Genomic DNA, 25,553 nt, shown 5'->3' on the forward strand with positions numbered 1-25,553 from the left:
TTATAGATACAGATTGGACATCAAAAACCAGAAAAAACTACAAAGTTTTATATATATATATTTATATATATATGCAAAGGTCTACACCAAGTATGCACTAAATATTTATAGAAGCAAGACCAAAAACGGCTCCCATGCTAAATGCCAGCGTTATGTTAGCAGTATAGTCTATTAGCGATAAAGTGTGTGTGTGCGCGCGTTATGAAAGAGTAGGTGTGTTAAAAAGACACTGTGTGTGTGTGTGTGTGTGTGTGAGTGTGTGTGTATCAAATGTGTCTCTGTGATCCTCTATGATTCAAAGTGAAATTAAATCAAATATTCTTTCGTTACATACATGAACAGAAAAAAAAGGAGGATCACGTCTAAGTAAAGGGAGGGAAAGAGAGATGAAATGATGCTTAGAGACAGAAAAAGAGGGGGGGGGGGGCAGGGGGGCACAGAAACCTGGGATGGGTGTCTCAGCAAAGGTGCAGTCACCCAACTCCACAACTTCTGCGCTGGGAGCAGATCTCTTTCTCGTACAGTCACACTCAGCATCTCGAGGGTGTGTGTGACCCGGGGGGGGGGGGGGTGTTACATGATGCCGTTAGGGGGGGCGCAGAGGGGTCCCAGATCCACTCCGTTCTTCATATAGTACTTCTCCAGCTTGGCCAGAATATGCTTGCCATAGGTATACTTCCTCAGAGTGGCAATGTGGGGCCGGATCTACAGAAAACACACACACACACACTTACTACATTATACATATTTACATGCTATGCCAACTCTATCAGAACATGTTACAGAAGTGGACAGGATGTACAAACAGAAACCCTTTTACACCGAGACACACACACACACACGCACGCACGCCATGCCAGGAACCCATAACATACACACACACACCTTGTGCATGACGATCTTGCGCTGCGTGGGTTCGGCCACATCGATCATTTTCTGCACCACGTAGTTGGCGTACTGGTCCTTCATCATGGTGTATAAGGCACTGTGAGGCCCGTCAGCCATGCTACACACCTCATCAATCAGCATGGCCCTCTCCGCACGCAGGGAGTGTGTCACACACTTCTCAACCACGTTACTGCAAACACACACACACACAAACAGAGGTGCACACATACAGGGTTAGCACTTAAAAGTCAATTAATAATTCAGTCAAACAGTTTGAAGCCCAGAGTGAAGCAGAGGGAGTGACTGTTAAAGATCTCATTAATATCAGTCGTGTTTCACACTAAACAACATTTAAAAACCCTCCAACTTAACTCAGGTCTCTGTACTGGTCACAGATCTCATTATTGCCATCAGTCATGTTTCATATTAAACAACATTTAAAAACCCTCCAACTTAACTCAGGTCTCTGTACTGGTCACAGATCTCATTATTGCTATCAGTCATGTTTCATATTAAACAACATTTAAAAACCCTCCAATGTAACTCAGGTCTCTGTACTGTTCACAGTGACAGCACTGGAGACGTCTGGTCAATCAAACATACCTCTGACTCTCCACTGTTAGCCAACACTGTTTCTCTTTTAAACATCAGATGGCTATGTGTGTGTATCTGTGTGTATGTGCCTGTGTGTGTGTGTGTGTGTGTCAGTGTTCATTTTGATAGGTGATTTGGATTTGGTCTTTTGACTAAAACACATCTGTTTTGGTCATCTTTTAGTCATTTGATCATTATTAGTTTTAGTCTAGTTTTAGTCAATGAAAACTATAAAAGTTTTAGTCAGATATTAGTCAAAATGAGGTTTGCGGTATTTTTTGCACCCACATTCTTTTGCAGGGTGTTTTATTTTCAGTTGTATTATATCTAAAATGTGTCCACAAATCCGTTCGTTTCCTTCTTCTGACCTTAGCTGTGATTTGAGATGCCAGGTTAACGTTAGTTAAAATGTTTAATGTTTGATTTCCAGAGGAGGGGTGGGTATAACTGACATTATCATCTCCTTATTTTTCGTTGACGTAAATGGTAATATATTTCGTCAGTGTTTATTTTCAAAGGTGCATTTTTATTTACTTCTCATTTTTGTCATGGAAAAAAAGTTTGTTGGTGAAAACTGTCACAATTTTCATCGCGTGTGTGTATACGTGCGTGTGCGTGTGTGTGTATACGTGCGTGAGCGTGTGTGTGTATACGTGTGTGAGCGTGTGTGTGTATACGTGTGTGAGCGTGTGTGTGTGTATACGTGAGTGAACGTATGTGTGTATACGTGTGTGAGTGTGTGAGCGTGTGTGTGTGTGTATGTGTGTGTGCATACGTGTGTGAGCGTGTGTGTGTATACGTGTGTGAGCGTGTGTGTGTATACGTGAGTGAGTGTGTGTGCGTGTGTGTGTATACGTGAGTGAGTGCGTGTGTGTGTGTGTGTATACGTGTGTGAGTGTGTGAGCGTGTGTGTGTGTGTGTGTATACGTGTGTGAGTGTGTGAGCGTGTGTGTGTGTGTATGTGTGTGTGCATTCGTGTGTGAGCGTGTGTGTGTATACGTGTGTGAGCGTGTGTGTGTATACGTGTGTGAGCGTGTGTGTGTATACGTGAGTGAGTGCGTGTGCGTGTGTGTGTATACGTGAGTGAGTGTGTGTGCGTGTGTGTGTATACGTGTGTGAGTGTGTGAGCGTGTGTGTGTGTGTATGTGTGTGTGCATACGTGTGTGAGCGTGTGTGTGTATACGTGAGTGAGTGTGTGTGCGTGTGTGTGTATACGTGTGTGAGTGTGTGAGCGTGTGTGTGTGTGTATGTGTGCGTGCATACGTGTGTGAGCGTGTGTGTGTATACGTGTGTGAGCGTGTGTGTGTATACGTGTGTGAGCGTGTGTGTGTATACGTGCGTGTGCGTGTGTGTGTATACGTGAGTGAGTGCGTGTGCGTGTGTGTGTATACGTGAGTGAGTGCGTGTGTGTGTGTGTGTATACGTGTGTGAGCGTGTGTGTGCATGCATGTGTGTTACCTGGCAAATTTGTGCTGGCTCAGTCCGAGAACGTTTCCTCTGATCTCAGCGACGATCTTACTCTTGTCCTCGGCACGGCCGTGCTCCAGCACGTGCTGAATCACGTAGTTCCCGTACTGGTCCTGCAGACACACGGACACACACTCACTCTACACAATTCACCAGAGCTCTCCCCCACAACACTGCTCAGAGCTCCACTCATCCTTACAGCTACACCACAACAGCAGAGGCTTCCAAAGTATTTCTACATATGAGTGTGTGTGTGTGTGTGTGTGGGCGCGTGCTACGCGGAACAGCTTCTAAATGTGTTGATGTATATGCTTGGTGTGTGTGTGTGTGCTATCCAGACCATATGCTCAGTGTGCTGGTGTATATGCTGTATATGTGTTGGTGGGTGTGTGAGTCGGTGTGTGTGTGTGTTACCTGGACTAGTTGTTCAGTGTGCTGGTGTATATGCTGTGCATGTGTTGGTAGGTGTGTGAGTCGGTGTGCGTGTGTGTGTGTGTGTTACCTGGACTAGTTGTTCAGTGTGCTGGTGTAAATGCTGTATATGTGTTGGTAGGTGTGTGAGTCGGTGTGTGTGAGTCAGTGTGTGTGTGTGTGTGTGTGTGTTACCTGGACTAGTTGTTCAGTGTGCTGGTGTAAATGCTGTATGTGTGTTGGTGGGTGTGTGAGTCGGTGTGTTTGAGTCGGGGGGGTGTGTGTGTGTGTTACCTGGACTAGTTGTTCAGTGTGCTGGTGTAAATGCTGTATGTGTGTTGGTGGGTGTGTGAGTCGGTGTGTTTGAGTCGGGGGTGTGTGTGTGTGTTACCTGGACTAGTTGTTCAGTGTGCTGGTGTAAATGCTGTATGTGTGTTGGTGGGTGTGTGAGTCGGTGTGTGTGAGTCGGTGTGTGTGTGTGTGTTACCTGGACTAGTTGTTCAGTGTGCTGGTGTAAATGCTGTACATGTGTTGGTAGGTGTGTGAGTCGGTGTGTGTGAGTCAGTGTGTGTGTGTGTGTGTGTGTTACCTGGACTAGTTGTTCAGTGTGCTGGTGTATATGCTGTATATGTGTTGGTAGGTGTGTGAGTCGGTGTGTGTGTGTGTGTGTGTGTTACCTGGACTAGTTGTTCAGTGTGCTGGTGTAAATGCTGTATGTGTGTTGGTGGGTGTGTGAGTCGGGGTGTGTGTGTGTGTTACCTGGACTAGTTGTTCAGTGTGCTGGTGTATATGCTGTGCATGTGTTGGTAGGTGTGTGAGTCGGTGTGTGTGAGTCAGTGTGTGTGTGTGTGTGTGTTACCTGGACTAGTTGTTCAGTGTGCTGGTGTATATGCTGTATATGTGTTGGTAGGTGTGTGAGTCGGTGTGTGTGTGTGTTACCTGGACTAGTTGTTCAGTGTGCTGGTGTAAATGCTGTATGTGTGTTGGTGGGTGTGTGAGTCGGGGTGTTTGAGTCGGGGGGGTGTGTGTGTGTGTTACCTGGACTAGTTGTTCAGTGTGCTGGTGTAAATGCTGTGTGTGTTGGTGGGTGTGTGAGTCGGGGTGTGTGTGTGTGTGTTACCTGGACTAGTTGTTCAGTGTGCTGGTGTATATGCTGTATATGTGTTGGTAGGTGTGTGAGTCGGTGTGTGTGTTACCTGGACTAGTTGTTCAGTGTGCTGGTGTAAATGCTGTATGTGTGTTGGTGGGTGTGTGAGTCGGTGTGTGTGAGTCGGTGTGTGTGTGTGTGTTACCTGGACCAGTTGCTCAGTGTGCTGGTGTAAATGCTGTACATGTGTTGGTGGGTGTGTGAGTCGGTGTGTGTGAGTCAGTCTGTGTGTGTGTGTGTGTTACCTGGACTAGTTGTTCAGTGTGCTGGTGTATATGCTGTACATGTGTTGGTAGGTGTGTGAGTCGGTGTGTGTGTGTGTGTGTGTGTTACCTGGACTAGTTGTTCAGTATGCTGGTGTAAATGCTGTATGTGTGTTGGTGGGTGTGTGAGTCGGTGTGTGTGTGTGTGTTACCTGGACCAGTTGCTCAGTGTGCTGGTGTAACTCCTCCAGTATGGGGAGGGTCTGCTCAGGCAGGCAGTGCTCCAGAATCCGCTGGATCACTCTGCAGCCGTACGGGTGTGTGGAGAGAGCAAACACCTGCAACACACACACACAGACATACACAGACACACACACACACACACACACAGACACAGACACACAGGGTTACTCACAAATACTCCTAAAAATTAAAAAGGTAGGTCTCTCTCTCTCTCTTGCTGTTACGCTGAGAGAAAGAGACACAAAAGAACACAAACAGAAACCTGAGGTTATGCAAATGTTGACATTTATCCAGGCATGGGGGCCTGGTTGCCGTGGCGACGCACCTGGCCTTTGAAGGCGTCGATGATGAACTGCAGGGCGTGGGGCTGAACACACTCGATGCACTTCTGTACCACATGGTTCCCGTTCTGATCCTTCACACACTTCAGAACATGACCGTCCAGTTCCCGCACCATTTCACTCTGCACACACACACACACACACACACGCCGCACACACGCGCTCAGTCATGCGTGTATTTACATCATAATAAAATAATAATGATAACGATAACGGTAACAATAATAATAAAAAAAGGCAACAGATGGTATGTCATCTCACAGTAGACAGTAATTAAACTGCTTGGAATCATATTAAATTCAGTTATAACATAATCTATGGTTTACTGCTAAACCAACACACGCAAAGACTCAGCAAAGCTCAATGTGTGTGTGTGTGTGTGTGTGTGTGTATATGCATTAGCACAAGAGTGTGTGTGTATGCACACACGCATGTGAGTGTACGGGTTAGAACCTGTGTGTGTGTGTGTATGTGTATGTGTATGTGTGTGTGTGTGTGTGTGTGTGTGCGCATGTGTGTGTGTACTCACAATGACTTGCTGGTCAGAGGGGATGAACTCCAGGGCTTTCTGGATGACCCTACAGCCGTACATCTGCAGTGCCAGAGACAACACGTGACCCCGAATCCGCTCCGCCAGGGCCAGCTTCTGGTCCAGACTGCCAAACTACACACACACACACAGAGTTACACACACACAGGGTCACACGCACACACACAGAGTTACACACACACACACACACAGAGTCACACACACACAGAGTCACACACACACAGAGTCACACACACAGAGTCACACACACACAGAGTCACACGCACACACACACAGAGTTACACACACACACACAGAGTTACACACAGAGTCACACGCACACACACACAGAGTTACACACACACACAGAGTTACACACAGAGAGTCACACACTCACACAGTCACACGCACACACATAGAGTGACACAGAGTCACACGCGCACACACACACACACACACACACATAGAGTTACACACACAGAGTCACATGCACACACACGCTCTACACAACTCCACTGGATAACACTGAACCTGTCCACTCCTGTACACTGACATGTCCGTGCATCTGTATTCATCTTTATAAATCTAATCTAATGTAATCTAATATTTATATTGGTCTTTATAAAACCTCTCAAACACCTGCAGTAAACTCTTTCTCTGTTTTTCTGAAGTGAATGATAATAATTTAACACATGTGTCTGGGACACTTTATATTTAAACACACTCATTTCAGTCACAGTTACCATACAGGTCCTACAAAAACACTTACTCCAATTCAACTCATACTTCTCAGTGCTGTACACTCATTACTTACTTTAAAACATACTTTCTTCTAATCTTTCTATTTGTGAAAACGTTCTAACCTATTAGTCCCAGTTTGACTGTGAAGACTTGCATGATATTTCATAAGGTTATTCTCTACCGTCATACTGTGTGTAATTACTACGCTAGACCAGACGCAGACGGGCCCTGAAGTGGAAACATTATAAATCTAGTCATATTCTGTGTGGTAGTTCTGCTCTCTGTCAGATCTGTCGTCCAAACTCCGAGTCTCTGGCAAGGCTCTCCCCCCCCCCCCCCCCCCCCCCCCCTCTCCCTGGCCACCACACGCAGCACTGTGGATCTTACGAGCTGTGGTTTTACTGCCGTTCAAATATAATACTGCCGTTAAAACTGCGGCACGATGCAGAAGGCGCTGGGCTGTACCTCAAAGAACTTCTGGATGACGTAATTCCCGAACACGTCCACCATGAGTTGGTACGCGGCCTGCAGGATCTCACTGAAGACCAGCTGTCTCTCTGCAGGGCTGGCCCTCTCCAACTTCAACTGGATAAACCTGAACACCACACAGAGGTGCACAGTCAGGGAGTGTGTGTGCGTGCTCGTGTGTGTGCGTGTGTGTACTGGGTTAACAAGGTTAAGGCTGGTGTAAAACCCTGCCCATTATGGTAAGTTTCTTTGATAGTCTCTTGTCCGGCACAGAAGCCCAGTTCTAGCTGGTCATGTCCAGTCCGACTGGATTAAACTAATGGGACCAGTGGAGACAGGCCAGACAGTCAGAGAGGAGGGGAAAAATGTGTAACATTATCTAACAAACAGCTGTTCACACTGTTACGCACTGAAACAGAGCTGAGGTTGGCCTGATTCATTCCTGCGCTAAACTTTAGAGGGCACTTCTACCAGACGGCCTGTGGAAGACAGACTCATTTAATCATAACTGCTTGACATTTTCACCCTTACTGTGGAAAGCAGGAGTACAGCTCTGCATGACACAGGACAGCCGGCGGTGTCTGTGAATCTGCTTTTGGAGTGTGTGTGTGTGTGTGTGTTTTTGTGTGTGTGTGTGAGTTAGAGAGCGAGCGGTTGTGAGCGTATATTGAATGTGGAGCGTGTTTCTGAGCATATTTGTTACAGGTTGTTGTCTCCGTCAGAGAAAAATGAGATCACGTACATAACAGAATGGTTGTGTTTTGTGGCTGGGTGTGTGTGTGTGTGAGACAGAGTGAGTTGTTTTGGTTGTTTTGTGGCTGGGTGTGTGTGTGAGTGAGACAGAGTGAGTGGTCGTGAGTGTGTATGACAGAAGGTTGTTTTGTGTGGTGGTTGAGGCTGGCTGTGTGTGTGGGTGAGAATGATTGTGAATGAATAGTACATGCTAGTTTTGTATGGCTGTGTGTTTGTAGGTACTGCACAGGAGATTTGTATGTATCATGTGTAGTAGTTGTGTGTTGTGAGTGTGTGTGTGAGTGTGTGTGTGTGCACGAGTCTCCTGACCTGGAGCCATGCTGGTCCTGAGAGAACTCCATCACGTGTCCGGCGATCTCTCGGAGCTGAAGGTTGGGGTAGCGGTTGTTCCGAAAGTCTTCCAGGAGACGGCTGCGTCCCGACGGCATCACGTCCGACATTCCGTAACGCAGCCGTGACGACGGGAAGAGCTGGCTGCTCGGACTGAAGAGGGAGGAGCCTGTGGAGGCACTGCGGTACTTAGCCTCCGCCCCCGGGGCGGCAGAGATGAATCGCCCGCTGCCATTGGTCAGACCACCTGAGAGGGGGAGGAGCAACAGAGGAAAACACAAGGTGTTAGAGACCATTGTTTCCCCACTGGCGCCATCTGACCCCAGGCATCGGCAGGGGCATGTGGGGCAGGACCTCCACCTGACCACAGTAATAACAAATCAGTGCATGAAAAGAACCGACAGCCAACGGGGGCAGAGGGGTGAAAGGTTGCTGATTGGCCGACTACCTGCACGAGCACCAGTGAAAACCGGCTTTTGTTTCTAGCGACGAGTGTAGGACTCAGAAGCCTGAAAGGCTAGAGCTCATCATGCAAACTCATGATTTTTCTTTTTTTTTAAGCAAAAAGCTAACGCCCTGTGAACAATACTACACATCTGTAACTCTGCTCAGAGTCACGGGTCTGAACCGGAGCTGATCTTAGTCAGTCAGTCACAATACACCGGCTTACCAATGTTAAGACTGCTCGAGGATCCGTGGGTGGACAGTGACGGGGGCGGGGTTAAAGAGTGGGAGGGGCCTTGGTTGGGGAGGGGCATCCCGACCGGGCCGGGGGAGGAGCTGAATCCCAGGCCGTTGTAGAAGCCTCCGTGGCCAATAGGAGTGAGGCTGCTGGGTGTGCGTTTGTACAAGTCAGAGCTGCCCGTCAAAGAGTCACGACGAGACCCGCTGGAGCTGGAGTTAGCCACTGCCGAGAGAGAGAGAGAGAGAGGGAGAGAGAGAGAGAGAGAGAGAGAGAGAGAGAGAGAGAGAGAGAGAGAGAGAGAGAGAGAGAGAGGGGGAGGGAGAGAGAGACAGAGAGAGAGAGAGAGAGAGAGAGAGGGAGAGGGAGAGAGAGAACAAGAGATTTTAGTCATTATGAGAAAAACAAACACTTCATTACTTTTTCTGTTTAAAAAAAAGAACTCATACATTTGCACCAGGGGTCTAGAATTGGACATTTTCCTTCTCCAACACACAGTGAACAGTAAATGGAGTTGTATAAAATTCAGACCCCCAGTGTCCTGGTGCTGAAATATTATCAGTTATGGCTAATTACATCAAACATCTTCATTAATCTGATGATTATCAAAGCGGGCTCCGTGTCTCCGTTATCGCTTTTTTCTCCAGCCTTTTCCATACTTCTAAAAACTCTTCAGTCTTTCAAGATTACACCAGACACACTCGCGCTGCAGTTAACGAGCCTCATATTTCATCATCTGAACACGCTCTGTCAGGAGAAAACCCAACACTCTGCAGACTGGAAAACAACAGCAGATGGAGCCAATGGGGTCCAAGTGTCTTCCAACATCTGCGCCAAAGGTTTTTTAAACTTTCACTGTGTGTGGGCATTTTGTCAGTTCCCTGTCTCACATGTCTGAACACACACACACACACACACACACATACACACACACACACACACACACCTGCGGTCCCAAAGCCTCCGAGTGTCGCACCCAGTGTAGCGCCCAGGGAGGAGGAGGGGTTAGCGTTGAACCCGAGGGAGGAGTTTCCTGGTTGGGCGGAGCCTTGGGAGAACAGAGAGGAGCTTTGAGAGGAGGAGCTTGGCGAGCCGCTCCCATAAAAGGAGCTGCCACTCAAAGCTCCGCCCGCTTGCTGGCCTGCAGTCTGCTGGGAGCCCAAAGCACGGAATGCCCCGCTGGCCCCGCCCCCGAGACCTGCGTTAGCCCCGCCCGCAGAGGCAGCAGCTGCCGCAACTGGAAGAGAGAGGACCAATATGGAAATAAGCATCTTATCAATAATTTATGCACCTCATTACTGCACGTTTAAAATCCTTATATTCAACACAGCTGTATTTAATACTGATTTTACATTTGTTAATAAGTCTTGTCCTCCCAAAAATTTTGGAGTTATAATTGTTAAGAGTTGTATGGAATGAAGGACTCTGATGAACTGAGACAGAGGTAAATGAGTTTGGAGAAAGGTCGAGCAGGTAGGAGAATGGACGGACAGGCAGGGGTGACACGGAGGTGGATGGATGATCAAGTGAGGTGATGGATGTACCTGCAGAAGGGCTGATGATGACGGAGGCAGGGGCCATGAGTCGAACGGGGCCACTGCGAGCGCCTGTGTTCACCACCAGCGCACCCGTCTGGTCATAATACGCAGCCGGCGCCAATACTGGGTAACCTACAAAAACGCGCACACACACACACACACACACACACACACACACACACACACAGAGAGAGAATCCACATGAGTCCATTTAGAGCAGTTCACATGGCCTCTCAGATGTAGATGATGATAAAAGTAAATGAGGTAATGTAAAAAAGGAGGGTGGTGGGACCTGACTCACCGGGCACGCCTGTGGCTAAGCCTTGGCCGAAAGCCAGAGCAGAGTTCACCGCTGCTGCGGCAACAAGCTGGTCGGTCTGCTGGCCCTGCTGACTCTGGCTGGGGGTCAGAGGTCGCTGGTTACCTCCGGAGCGCATCACCTAAAGACACGACATGCCAATCCGAACATCCATCAGTGAACGCAGGAGACGCGGAAAATGCAGATGACAGCCAATAGAAGGGATGAACACTTGGGACAACCTATGTGGTTGCACGGCGCCCGTGAACGTCCAATCAGAAAGAGGGTGTGTCAGAGCTCAGAGAAAGCGGCGGTGTGTTGTCGGCGGCACAAACGTCTTACCTGCTGCTGGTTCTGCTGGTTTTGACCGGCTGGCTGCTGATTGGCTGAATTTGACGGGGCAGCGGGCTGCTGTTGGAACAGGTTGGCAGGATACACACCCCACGGAGTTACTCCATAATACTGGGGGGGCATGACCGCTGGACCTGAGAGACACACACACACACACACACACACACACACACAATTTAACTTCCATGTGTTTATTTTAAACATTTTAACTTTAAAGTCTTTCCACTGGTGCTCTGTAGAGCATCCTTAAAGGCCACATCATAAGCATATAAACCACGCAATATATGTTTCCATCCCACGGGTCGACTGTAGCAGACCCACTGCAGACCTGCAGGGAGCACGTTTCCATGGTAACAACTCACCGAGGGTGGCAGCCGCGGCCAAGCCGGCAGCGTAGGGGTCTGTACCAGGGGGGGCCGCGCTGATTATGTAGGGATTGGGTACAAACGCCGCAGGAGCCAGGCCTGGAATACAATGACACACGAAAGGCTTAGACGGCGCCCCCCCCACACACACACTCCTACACCGCTACTCCCTATAATACAATTATCTCAAAAGGGAACAAAGGCTGGAACACAATGACACAAGAAAGGTTTACACAGTGATACACACACCCACACACATTATTACTCACTACAACACATGTAGAGAATGACAAAATTATCTCTGACAAATGTATGCCTCTGCCTCCTGTCACACACACATAGGGATATCTTTTAACTAAAACACTCACTCACACACACCCCTACACACACACACACAGAGGGATATCTTTTAACTAAAACACTCACTCACACACACCCCCACACACAGAGGTATATCTTTTCACTAACACATTCACTCACACACACCCCCCCACACCCACACAGAGGTATATCTTTTCACTAAAACACACTCACACACACACACACACTCACACACACACCCCCCCCCCCACACACAGAGGTATATCTTTTCACTAAAACACACACACTCACACACACAGAGGTATATCTTTTCACTAAAACACACACACACACCCACACAGAGGTATATCTTTTCACTAAAACACTCACACACACACACATCCCCACCCATCGGCATATTGACCTATATTCTCCCAGTCAGTTTGTCAAACAGAACAGCGCTCACAGCACATTGCTTCACAGTGAAGGAAATGAGAAAGTTCTGACAGTTTTAAACAGGTCACCTAAAGCCACGGCCTGCATCAAAACTCAGCTACAGTCTAACTGATGCCTACAAATTAAATAGTAACACAAATGACACAAAGATAATAAACTGTGAAAAACACCCGTGTTCTGGTTCTGATTTCTCAATGGTGATAACGAGAGCTGGGCCGCATCTTCAACAGGTTGGGCTGTTTTTTTTTCCTGTAACTGGTGTATAATGCACCTCACAAATTTAAAAGCGCCAGTTCCCTACCATCCATCAGAAAACCTGACTGATTTATAGAGGCCACATGGTAAAACACAGTTGTGTGTGAAGGGCTGAGTAAAAAGGGAACCTCTTGAAGTTGGATGACACTCAGGTCCCCTGACAGTTAAAATGCCAAACCCCACTGGTCGTCGGGAGCAACAACACAGCCATGGCCCATACTAAACAATAAGAGCGACTGAGTGAATAAACTCCGTGCTCTCTGTATTTCACTTCCGCAGTTCAACAGAAACACGACTCAGAAGGTATCATTCAGCACTGCCAGTCTGTGTCATCTTTAGTCCAAAGGATTCATAAACACAGTCTTTACCCAAAGACCAGGCATTTAGATGCTCTGTTTGAAATAAAACCCATTTTCACTCTGAGACAGAACCAGCTATAATCCTACTGAGGAAGGAAAAAAGCCTGCGTAACAAATAGGGCCAACAATTTTAACACATGACACAGCGTGGACAGTGATACCACAGAGACCTTAACACGTCACAGAACAGACAGTGATATCACAGAGACCTTAACACATGACACAGCGTGGACAGTGATACCACAGAGACCTTAACACATGGCACAGAGTGCAGAGGGATATCACAGAGACCTTAACACATGACACAGCGTGGACGGTGATATCACAGAGACCTTAACACATGGCACAGAGTGGGTGGGGAATATCAGAGAGCATGAGGGAACATGATGGGGTTTTATCACTAACAAGCTCCTGGTATGAATAATTTCTTTGAGAATCACACAAGCGTCTTATCAATTACTTCACTCCGGCGTGTGAAATGACACTGTTTCATGATTCATTAACGATGCTTCTCTCACCTCACGTCAATCAGAGAGGTGTCTTCCCTCCACTAATTGACACAAGCCAGAACATTAAGCCTGATCTCTGTCTGGAGCCTCCCTGGCACTAACACTCCTCTGAATGAACTGCATTACCGTGGTGACAGGTTTTATGATTACAGCAGTGTAATTGTGACAGATCAAATAAAACGGCAAGACACTGAATCACAACCCATTAATGTGATATTTGTTTATCTCTGCTAGTACCCTAAAGACTCAGAGGATTTATTCCATTTCATTTGTGAGTAAACAGGCATGAAAATGCTCTCTCACATACACAGACTGGCCGACATGGGGTCGCTATCGATCAGTAGCAAGGGTGTACTGCTATTGATCACAGACAGACGGACAAACGCGCGCGCACACACACACACACACACACACACACACACACACACAGACAAAGACAGAGACACATACACAGACAGACTGGTGTGTGGTTGCTGGACAGCAGCGAGAATGTCCTGCTATTGATCACACACACAGAGACAGACACACAGACAGACACACAGAGACAGACACACACACAGAGACAGACACACAGACAGACACACAGAGACAGACAGACAGACACACAGAGACAGACAGACAGACAGACACAGAAAGACACACAGACAGGCAGACCGATGTGTGATTGCTGGGCAGCGGCGAGAGCGTACTGCTGTTGATCACACAGACAGACAGGCACAGACAGGCAGACAGACAGACACACACACAGACAGACAGACAGACAGGCAGACAGAGACAGACAGACAGACACACACGAGCAGACAGACAGACACACAGACACACACACAGAGACAGGCAGACTGACAGAGACACACAAACAGACAGACAGACAGACACACACACACACACACACACACACACACAGACACAGACACAGAAAGACACACAGACAGGCAGACAGACAGACAGGCAGACCGATGTGTGGTTGCTGGGCGGCGGCGAGCGCGTACTGCTGTTGATCACACAGACAGACAGGCACAGACAGGCAGACAGACAGGCACAGACAGGCAGACAGACAGACAGACATACAGACAGACAGACAGACAGGCAGACAGGCAGACCGATGTGTGGTTGCTGGGCGGCGGCGAGAGCGTACTGCGGTTGATCACACAGACAGACAGGCACAGAGACAGACAGACACAGAGACAGACAGACACAGAGACAGGCAGACCGATGTGTGGTTGCTGGGCGGCGGCGAGAGCGTACTGCGGTTGATCACACAGACAGACAGGCACAGAGACAGACAGACACAGAGACAGACAGACACAGAGACAGGCAGACCGATGTGTGGTTGCTGGGCGGCGGCGAGAGCGTACTGCGGTTGATCACACACACACAGACACAGAGACAGACAGACAGACAGACAGACAGGCAGACAGACAGACAGGCAGACAGACAGGCAGACAGACAGACAGGCAGACAGGCAGACAGACAGGCAGACTGACTGACCGATGTGTGGTTGCTGGGCGGCGGCGAGAGCGTACTGCTGTTGTTGTGCAGCTGTGAGTTGTTGAACAGCTAGAGCACTGGGCCTCTGGAACAGCTACAACACAACACACGACAAAAAAAAACAAAACCAAATTAAAAACATCAGACAAACAACAGCAGGGTCAGTGTCTGTGACCGAGTGAACAGTTACAGAATAAGGATGAATAAAGGGAACTGCACATAGAATAGGTTTTATGTATCCAGCAACATTTACACTCATTTACCAACAGGCATTTGCTTAACTGACTGTTAATAACGGTACAGCAGACCCATGGTGACGGGACTGGATTTAACAGTGAGGGAGGGAAAGAGGAGTGACAGTTATTTCTGTGGGCTGTTTGGTGCTGAGGTTCCGACCTGTTGGGGGGAGTTGTAGTCAAACAGGACATTAGTGGCAGTTGTAGTATCGAGTGGCAGCTGACTGCCGGAGTAATCAAACTGCAGCGTCTCCATGGAAACCGATTCCATGGGGTCAAGGGTCACGCTCTGAGGCTCCACGCTGGGGAATTCCTCGGCTGGCTTCGGCCCTGTGCCTCCAGTCAACTCTGCCCCACCCAAATCCACCTCAGGGCCTGCAGGAGGGCAGTTACCGGGGGTGCGACTGCAAAAAGAGAGAGAGAAAGAATTATGTCAGTGCCTAAGCAATACCTGGCACACTATATACTTTATCAACATTCAGTTCTATCGTTTCAACAGGTGAAAGAAGTGACGCCCACAGAAAGATGGAAGACTACAAATTGCATACAGATGTTTATTTTTAGCTCTTACTTTAGACAACTATTAGTCACTTCTGTATGTCAATAAAGTTAGGGAGTGAACGTGTGTGAGTGGTATGGGGGGGGTACCTGAAATCTTTGACGTCAACGTCAAGCCCATTCTGACTGGGCAAACCGTTGGGGTTGTCCATAACGTCAGGCTCCGCCTCTTTGAGCTCTTTCCTGTCATCAAACGTGGCTTTAGGCTTTGACTCCACCCTTTTCTCTGGATCATCAGCCTCAGACTCCCTCTGGCCCTGAGAGAAACATGTTGAGAGAGAGAGAGAGAGAGAGAGAGAGAGAGAGAGAGAGAGAGAGGAAAAACAACACTGTAAGCTGAAGAGATGATTGTGGATATCTTTATCACGCTGATCTAAAGAAAGCAGGGGAATTTGAAGAAGGAAAAGAATAGAATAGAAAAGAAAAGAATAGAAAAAAAAAAGGAAGGAATGGGAGAGGGAGAAGCGGTGACACTCACAAACGCTCCTTTGCGCAGACAGGAGTCGAGTTTTTCGGCGGGGGACGAACTGAGGACGTACTCGACCATGGAGACTCCCAGTCCGCCGCTCTCAGAGCGGGGGGACAGCACAGATCCCGCCTCCCCAACGCCGTGGAAACCCTGACCCGGCCGACGCTGGACCATGATTGGCTGGGACACGGAGTGCTCTGGAGAGGAGACAAAGGAGAACCATATCACTCACATACAGCAAACAATCTGACTGGCAAACAGTCTTGACTGACATAAAATAAAAAAAACACCCTGAGAAGAACAGAGTCATTCTACCTCCCCCCCCCCCCCCCCCCCACCCAAACACACACATACCAGAGGCCCCCCAGGCACTGTCTCGCCACTGGTCCAGGAAGATCCCTTTGGGTCCATCTTTCCCTGAATCGTCTGATTCCCAGAACTTCTTCCCTGTCAGAAGCTGCTGTAGGAGGAGAAGACCAGGCAGAGGGAGCATGAGAAACAAGAGTAAAAACACCGGTTCCTCTCTCTCTCTCTCTCTCTCTCTCCATACTATGTACATTACGCTCAGAGAGGAAAAAAATCCACGCGACAATGTTACTTTAAAAAAGGGAAATCTGGAGTTAAACTGAGACAGGGGTCATGAGGAATTTCTATCTTCAGTTGTAATTGCTACTCTTCAGCCACCGTTGACACCCAGAGATCCCCACTAACCGCCCCGCCCTGTCCCCTCTCACCTCTCCCATGGCCCGCCCCTCCAGCGCCAGGGCCTGAAAGTCATGATTCAGCTCATCCATCGACCGAACCTGAGTGACAGAGGAACCGTCAAATCAGAGAGAGAGACACACACACACAATCATTTTACATACAGTCTAAACTCGCAACTTAAAGTAACAGAAAGATCAAGTGTGAGGGGGGAAAAAGTGTCAACAATAAACTCAGACACGCTGCTAATTTCTCACTGTGTGTAAAAACCTGTGTGTGTGTGTGTGTGTGTGTGTGAGGAATGATGCTCCAACAGCCACCGTGTGAGTAATATTACATTCCACATCTAGACGTAATGATAGCTGGTTTTTTGCACGTCTGTCTCTCTCTGACGTCCGACCCTTTCTCTCCCTGTCTGTCTGTACGAGAGCCAGGTGAGGAGGGTGTGGCCGTCACCTGGTTGTCGGCGTGAATGTTGTCTCCGGTCGGCCAGCGGTGTTTGCCGTTGTTGTATCCGGGTTGGTCACCGTGCTGCCGCTGGAAGAAGTAATCCACCATCGCGTCGTCTTGGGAACGGCCTGCTCCCTGTGCAGGGGGAGGGGCCTGTGGGGCGGGGCCAGGCTGGGGGGCGTGGCCCGCAGCACTCAGCACCACAGGCATGCTGGGTAATGGGCTGTCAGGGGGAGGCAGTCTGAGGCGGGGGCTGAGCGAATCCTGCCAGAGCACAGCTTTCCTCTTCAACACACACGCTACGCTCATTCCACCAGAGCCTGCAACACACACACACACACACACAGTTATACACTTATATATATATATATATACACATACACACACACACACACACAGCTTTCCTCTTCAACACACACGCTACGCTCATTCCACCAGAGCCTGCAACACACACACACACACACACACACACACACAGTTATACAATTATATATATATATATACACACACACTTACACAATTATACACACACACAGCTTTCCTCTTCAACACACACGCTACGCTCATTCCACCAGAGCCTGCAACACACACACACACACACACAGTTATACAATTATATATATATATATATATATACACACACACTTACAAAATTTTACACACACACAGCTTTCCTCTACAACACACACGCTACGCTCATTCCACCAGAGCCTGCAACACACACACACACACAGTTATACAATTATATATATATATATATATATATATATATATATATATATATATATATATATATATATATATACATACATACACACACACACACACACACACACACACACACACAGCTTTCCTCTACAACACACACGCTAAGCTCATTCCACCAGAGTCTGCAACACACACACACACACACACACACAGTTATACAATTATATTATATATGCACACACACACTTACACAATTATACACACACACAGCTTTCCTCTTCAACACACACGCTACGCTCATTCCACCAGGCCCTGTAACACAAACAGTTATACACAATTATATATACACACACACAGCTTTCCTCTTCAACACACACGCTATGCTCATTTCACCAGAGCTTGTAACACACACACACACACACACACACACACACAGAATTACAGCTGACCCTTCACATTCGCGGGGGTTAAGGGTGTAGGACCCCTGCGAAAAATGGATAGACTGCGAATATCTCTAGCGCTGTACTCTCTTATTAGGTTTTATTTCTCCTACACGAACTCTCTATTGACAAGAACTTCGCTACATCACTCACTGACTCCTCCTCTCTTAAAGGTATAACAGCAAATTATGCTTCGATGCAACAGCATGAATAATAACACAAATAAAGTCTACAACACCCTGGAGAAGACAGAAAAAGTTAAATCATGGGGGGGGGGGGGGGGGGGGGGGGGGGGGGGGGGGGGGGGGGGGGGGGGGGGGGGGGGGGGGGGTGCACCACATTTAAATTTTCTAGTCTATGCACGTCGTCTGTGATTTTCCGCGGTAGGCTGAAAAAACATCCAAAACATCACACACACACACACACACACACACACACACATACACACACACACATACACACATATACACACACACACACACTTATCTACACACAGTTATACACAAACAATTATAGTCACAGTTACACACATAGACAGTTTCGCTCTTCAACACACACACTATGCTCATTCCACCAGAGCCTGTAACACACACGCGAACACAGAGAACGCTACACACACAGCGCTCGTTCCACCAGAGCCTGTAACACACACGCGAACACAGAGAACGCTACACACACAGCGCTCGTTCCACCAGAGCCTGTAACACACACGCGAACACAGAGAACGCTACACACACAGCGCTCGTTCCACCAGAGCGTAAAACAAAAACAAGCATCCACAGTGCATGACAGCCAGTATGAAGACACTGACACGCTACTGCACGTGCACAAGCGTGCGCACACACACACACACAGAGAAGCCAGTTTCTATTACTCCTTGCACTATTCTCATTCACCAAAGCTCACAACACATACCCACTGACCCCCACAGGCAAGATGAACACAACCAGTATCAATCCAATCCACACAAGAGCAGTTTCACTCTTTACAGTGCTAGTTAAGCGTGAACACACACACACACACAGTCTGCACATTAATTTGAACCCCAGGGCAGTGTGTCCGTCAGAAGGCCACGCTATGGCACGGAGAGATGTCGCCCTGCCTCTCTGTATGACTGTTAAGCACGGTGGAAGTCACGAAAGACATTTTTCTTTTTCTCCCTTTTCGTTGCTGACATGACAGACTTTCAAGTCATAATCCATTACCGTCAGAATCTGGATCCTAAAATAAGTCCGGCAGCTTCTATACTGGGATTATTCGAACGAAAAAAAAAAAAAAGACAGATTTGGAGTCAAACATTTTCCCATATTCCTACACTACTTTCACCCACTGCTGGGACCCGAGTTCGGCCAAGCAGGAAAAACGTTGGCTCACAACTTTGTCGACATATAAACGCTATGTCTAAATGTCGGCCGTGAAAATTAATAACTTAAAATCTTAGTGTACCAGGAAAAGACGAATGTATCTTTGCAACGTCTCATTAAATACCATACAAACCCTCCTCAATCCATATTCATGTTTCTATTTCCAGTTCATTTTAACGTGACCCTTTGATCATCAGAAAACATATGTTTAAAAATGTGTCCTCAGAGCCCAGAGCCCTCTCTTCACCAGTGTGTGAGAGCAGATAATGAGAAGGATGTCAGACAGAAACCAGACCAGCCTTTCCACACTAAAACTCACTCCCAATTTGATCTCCGTGTCTTCCTTTTGTCTACAAGCTGCTAAAAAAAACCCCAAAAGGGCCCAAAAAAAGAAATCATTAAAAATGTGATTTTTGTCGAGTGTCAACTCCACATTTAGGGTTGACATTGAAAACTTTATGGAAAGAATTTTAAAAAAAGACAAAACGAAACAAAAACCACAATTCCAGGCACCTACCAAAAGTTCTTTGCACAAACAACAACAACAACAAAAAAAAGTCAATCTCGTGGAGAATAATGAAGGAGAATATTTCATCTGGATCTGCTGAACAAATGCCAGAAATACAGCTAGAAGGTCACAGCGGACGAAACAGTGGATTAAAAATAATAAAATAAAATAAACGGATGACACGAATGACGTGAAATCTGACGTGTTGACAGCACGGTGTCCTCACACCGCGGGTCGTCCTCCCCGGTCCCGGAAACTTCTCTGTTTTATCGCGGGCGTCTCCATGGTGACCGCTAAAGGCCCGGGCACGGCCGACGCCTTCGTCCGTTCCGCGCTCCGCCGCGTCGACACGAGCCCCGTCGACACGAGCCCCGTCCTTTTTGCATGAGACAATTTCCTCCAGCTCTGCTCAGCTGCTCTCTCTCAGAGAGATCACTGAAGAGAGATCATGTTTTATCCACCGTGCATGGTTTGTGTTTACGCGTTTGGTACAGCACACACGCTTGTTTTAAAATCAGCGCGGGGGGGGGGGGGGGGGTGCATCGCGTGACCCCCTTGGCCGTCGCTGGATTTGAGAACGTGGAGGAGATAACATTTTACCCCCTCACATTCGTCTCATTACCACAGCAGAGCAGCATACCTCCATCCAGTCCAAATTTCATATCGTAACCTCAGGCCAATTCCGTACGCTGCGCCCCAAAAGACGAGAGTCTAGTCTTTCACGTTATGGCTCCAATTTCTTTTACCGATAGCTCTTATTGGCATATTCATATCAACGCTATTGAGAAAAGTTCTAATTTTTCTGCAGCATGAAAGCTGGACACCAAACCCAAAGACACAGTCAGTGGGGCTATTGAGTATCACTGACATAGCGAGTCTGAGCTCAGAGTAGGTCAAACTGCATTCCTGTACTCACACAAACTGTTATAAAAAAAAAAACAAAAAAAACACAGACTTCCCTATAATACAGCGCTGCTCCAGTTAGACAATCAGCTTGCCATGGTAACGGGGTAACACATGTGAGAAGCAGTGTTGGACGGGGCACTGACATTTGTCACGGGGACGTATGACAGGGTCCAGCGTGTTCTTTAAGAACACCGTGTACTGTCCAGCCATCAAAACACGACACTCTAAAAGACACAAAGACCATCTCAGGTCACGTTCGCGTCCAGACATATACTAACTTCACCGCAATGATCCTGACCGCCTCCCTGGAGGTTTTTACAGTCGCTCCGCTCTCTCTCTCTCTCTACTGTACGGTCCAGTTTACAGCACCGCGGTCATAAAACCACCACACTGTTGGCCTTTATTTTACATAAAGGTTCCCCTTATGAGGTAAGCTTATCTGTTGACTAACTGGTTAAACTGTCAACCAGTAAAGTGACAAGAGTATTCCAGCACACGGCACAAAGCTGTCAGGTGGCCTGTTTCAGTAAAAACCCAACCCCAGTGTGGAGGGGTTGGGGGTGGGGGTGGGGACAAGCCCTACCGAGGATGTGTTCAGATCAAAGTCCAAACCCCCGGTCGGCAGATCCTCCGATCCTGAAAACCCAGCTCTGACTTGTAGTCAGCTGAGCAGTAATCGAGGGCAGTACTTCAGAAACGCGCGGAGCAGCCGATAACAAGGTCCGCGCGCTCTGTCAGATGAACATGCGAGATAATATTTTATACCGCCAGGATTTCTTTCTTTCTTTTTTTTTTTTTTTTTGCGCAAACAAAGAAATCTCTTTTTTTTTTTCCTTCAACTCCACTGTCTCTTGCCTGTCTCAGTTATTGTTCTGTGATGTTTTAATTCGGACTGTGGTGCTAACTCTGTTAGAGGTTTCCGTAAGTGTAATACAAAGAGCTAGCGCGATGGCTGTGCTATGTACAATATGAGGAGAACTGGAGAGATAGTGACAGGTAACTCAGAGGACAGAGGACATAGGAACCCCCCCGCCCCCCCGTCCTGTCCTCAGGTGGTCCATTCACAGACTTAAATGGGTCACGTTTAACCAAAATGCCGGCGCTCACAGTAAACAGGACGCTTTCTCCCTCAGCTCTCGGACGACTCCGTGGATGGCTCGCCAGATTACAAAACGGATGGTTCCGGAAAAGTAATGTGGCAGCCTAATCAAGTTTCTCTTCTGATACATTCTTAAGCTTCTCTGTGACTAGCTTCATTTACTCCTTCCTGTTTTTTAAGAAAATAACCATTCTTTGTCTAGAGCGAGCAGTTTTTTGTTTTTTTTTTAAACAGTGGAAATAAACGGACTTTATTTCCTGTCAGAGTAAAGCTAGCAGGCGTTCCGTCTGGAGCTGTCGACTCCAAGTGTCAGCGTGTCTATTGACTGAGTACAGCATTCAGTCATCTGTCTGAACTCTCAAAGTTTAAATACACCTACAAACCTCCTTACAAACGTCTAAATTACCACACAAGAATGCAACATCTACAAACCTGGCAGGCTCAAAGACAAGAGAGCCATGTTCTTTTAAATAGAAGACTGAAATGAGCCATTTATAACACAAATGCATCTTGGGAAATAAGATAGTAATTCAGCATTTGCACAGCTGGGCAGAAAACCCAATAACACATTAGGCGATGCAACTTCAGTCGGTCGCCAACGAAAATGGAACGTCAGATAAAATCCTCGGGAGGCCAGGAAATTTCACTGACCGAGTCGTCGACGGCCGAGGGTTAAATGGCGATCTGGGCCGTACGTCTGGCCTCCCTATCGGGTCACGTCGCATCCCGACACAGATACCGTAATGAAAAATTCATTCTTCCCATTGTTACGAAAAACACCTACAGATGGAAGCACACCAGAATACACTCGTTTTGAGTCAGCCAAACCCCCTCGTCCAATCAAGTGACCTCGTCAACCCACTGAGCTGCATCCTGATTGGTTTTCTTGCGAGAATGCCAGAGAAAACCAGAAAATGACATCATTCAAAGAAGTCCCTGTCCTCCAAACATACCTCTTCAATAGAAATATTCACCTGATGAACTATTCAAGGAGGCTCCACTGTTCAATGTTTTGAGTGCATCACAACACGAGACGAACTGAGAACCAATAAGAATCAACTTAGGGAAGGAAAAAAAAAAAAACTGAGATAGAGAAAACTGAGATAGAAAGGGAACACAGTCTGCAACACCACAATGCAGTCCATAAACTGACTTTTACACACTAATAATAAAATTCACCCAAAAAAACCCAAAAAACAACACACTAGTAGTAGCATATGACAAGTACATGTTAAATAAGACACTCGTGCTAATGCTGAAAGTCACACAGTCTCTGGTAACTGCGGGATGACTTGTCGGTGTGTTGTAGAGGGACAGGTGACTAGTCGGCGTGTTGCAGAGGGACAGATTAAAGACAGCTTTTACTGTGTCGAGAGCTTCATCCATCATTTTAAAAGAGACTTATTTACACAAACAAATCTCCTTAGTGATGAGCGCTGCTGCGAGCGGACTGCGTTTATAAGGACAGACGCAGTGAACTTCAAACTATACAAGCACACAGCTACAGTCAACAAAGTACTGTGCCACAATATGATTCATACTAGATAACACAAAACGATACGCCTACAAAATACTGGAGTTTCATTTTAGGCTCTACTGGCCATTCTTAATACATAATAATAATAATAATAGTAATAACGACAATAAAAATTCTCTCTGCGCTTCAACAGAAATCAGTTTCAAATGACAACAAGCAGTCCTGTTTTTGTTTACAGCAAAACAGCAGCACATTAAAAACATCCCAGCCACGGGCACTCAGACACAAACAAATGCTGTAATGTCTGCCACGGACACAGAGGCCGAGTCTCTCATTTGCCCCCACATAATACCTTTCACTGTGGCAGACATTACAGCAAACTGTGCCAAGGCAGGCTTACCAACCTTACAGACTACCAGTTTCACACAGCACCTCCACACAACAACCCCCCCCCCCCCCCCCCAAAAAATCATTTCAGAATCACTGTTCTCTTGGGTTTTACTGCATTTTAGTTGTCAGCAATCCAAAGGAGAAAGAGAGAGTGTGTGTGTGTGTGTGTGTGTGCGCAGAGATGGGGATGGGGGGGGGGGGGGGGGTACAACCGAGTTATCACCATGCCCGCAGCCAAAAAGAAGGGTTACAACATGAGGTTAAAAGGGTCCCTAACACACCAAGTCTACACGTGTTACTACATCAGGTCAAAAGTTAAGATGACAACGTGGTTTTGAGTATTGTATGCGTGTCCTTGAAACCAGTACCACATTACTGGTATACATCTTCAGAGCAACTTCCCAGACTGCACACACACACATACAATATGTGACAGAAAATGGAAAATGCCACCCCCACACATCCACGACTAACCTTCAAAATGTACGCCCCCTTTGGAAACTGGAGTGGAAACAACCGAAAGTCACAACTTTTGCGCGAAGCGTTACAAACAAGAACGGGCGCCCTTCCTCCTAAACCTGTCTGTGACTTCAGTCTTGTCAGAGCTCGACTGTTTGGGAATTTCTAGGGCACAACTATAGAAACACCCGGAAACCGGCACTCCGCGAGCTCGGGTGGTTTCATACACACCTCCCGGAAGTGGACAGCGGTACCACAACGGAGTTAATCATTACTCAAGCACGCGCTAAAACTTTAATTGCAAAAAAAAAGACATGTTCATAAGCAGCAAAATAGCTTAACAGACGAGTCTTACGAATTTATCCCACGAACGCTGCTAATGAATCTCGCCAACAAACTATGGAGGCGTAAGCTTGTACCGCATGGAAAATAAAGATGTTTTAAGTTAACTGCATGTGAGCTGGGCCGTTTGTAAGAGATTTTTTGCCCATATGCATAGCGTTATTGTTATGTAGAGAAGCATACATGCAGGGAGACACCAAAGGCGGAACTAGCAAAGGTTAGAATCGTTTTGATGAACTCGTATGATTATTCACGGCCTGGCCATCAGATGCACTGCTTTCAAATGCAACCGACACAAACAAAATACACGAGTATTCTCGCGAAACACATACACCTGGTGACCAAACAGCACGCAAACGTTACCAGGACGATCACAAGCCGGGTGTCTACCGTATAGTGCTATTCTACAGGTCCTCGTGACGCTTGCTCTAACAAAAGGCCCGAGCCGTCTGGACAGGAAGAACGATACAACAGAGGGAAGACTTCAGAGGGAGGAGGGGGGCGACAGAGCCTCAAAAGGAACCTTACAAAACAGCTATCGGTAATAAAAGGCACACATATAAACACACTTCGGTTCTTATGGGCTCTGAAGGAGCACCTGGTTTCGGGACAGTGATGTTACTCACAGGTGGAGGGTGCGGATGGAGACGGATTTCAGCCCCGGTTCGCTGCGGGTCCCTGGCTTTCACTCCGACAACATGGCGGCTCAGACAGAGCGAGCCCGCGCGC

At 47.4% G+C, this 25,553-nt stretch overlaps 1 protein-coding gene across 2 annotated transcripts; it reads right to left on the bottom strand.

Annotated features, from left to right (window-relative positions):
• Positions 1–428: 428 nt before the first annotated feature.
• On the bottom strand, positions 429–25,511 carry pum1 (pumilio RNA-binding family member 1). Of its 2 annotated transcripts, none has more exons than XM_030788820.1 (22): positions 25,451–25,511; positions 17,138–17,451; positions 16,714–16,782; positions 16,334–16,436; positions 15,989–16,176; positions 15,601–15,767; positions 15,113–15,356; positions 14,717–14,810; positions 11,347–11,448; positions 10,976–11,118; positions 10,637–10,775; positions 10,342–10,467; positions 9,744–10,034; positions 8,786–9,022; positions 8,095–8,362; positions 7,030–7,159; positions 5,824–5,958; positions 5,279–5,416; positions 4,923–5,048; positions 2,941–3,062; positions 886–1,078; positions 429–705 (listed from the first exon to the last, which is right to left on the bottom strand). In XM_030788820.1, the coding sequence occupies exons 2-22, from the start codon at positions 17,438–17,440 to the stop codon at positions 574–576; spliced, it is 3,450 nt and encodes a 1,149-aa protein (XP_030644680.1). In that variant the 5' UTR covers positions 17,441–17,451; positions 25,451–25,511; the 3' UTR covers positions 429–573. The 2 variants fall into 2 exon arrangements, with proteins under 2 accessions (XP_030644680.1, XP_030644679.1); XM_030788819.1 differs by having other exon boundaries at positions 16,334–16,439.
• Positions 25,512–25,553: the final 42 nt, after the last annotated feature.

This window comes from Chanos chanos, chromosome 12 (genome assembly GCF_902362185.1).
Source record: "Chanos chanos chromosome 12, fChaCha1.1, whole genome shotgun sequence".
NCBI lineage: Eukaryota > Metazoa > Chordata > Actinopteri > Gonorynchiformes > Chanidae > Chanos > Chanos chanos.

What these genes read in the sequence shown, in the direction of transcription:
- pum1 (XM_030788819.1), bottom strand. Translation starts at nt 17,440, where the DNA reads ATGAGCGTAGCGTGTGTGTTGAAGAGGAAAGCTGTGCTCTGGCAGGAT. An exon ending in CCTCTGACCAGCAAGTCATT is followed by an intron (nt 5,417 to 5,823) that starts GTGAGTACACAC and finishes GTGTGTGTGCAG; the next exon opens with AGTGAAATGGTGCGGGAACT. An exon ending in GCAAGATCGTCATGCACAAG is followed by an intron (nt 706 to 885) that starts GTGTGTGTGTGT and finishes TGTTTTCTGTAG; the next exon opens with ATCCGGCCCCACATTGCCAC.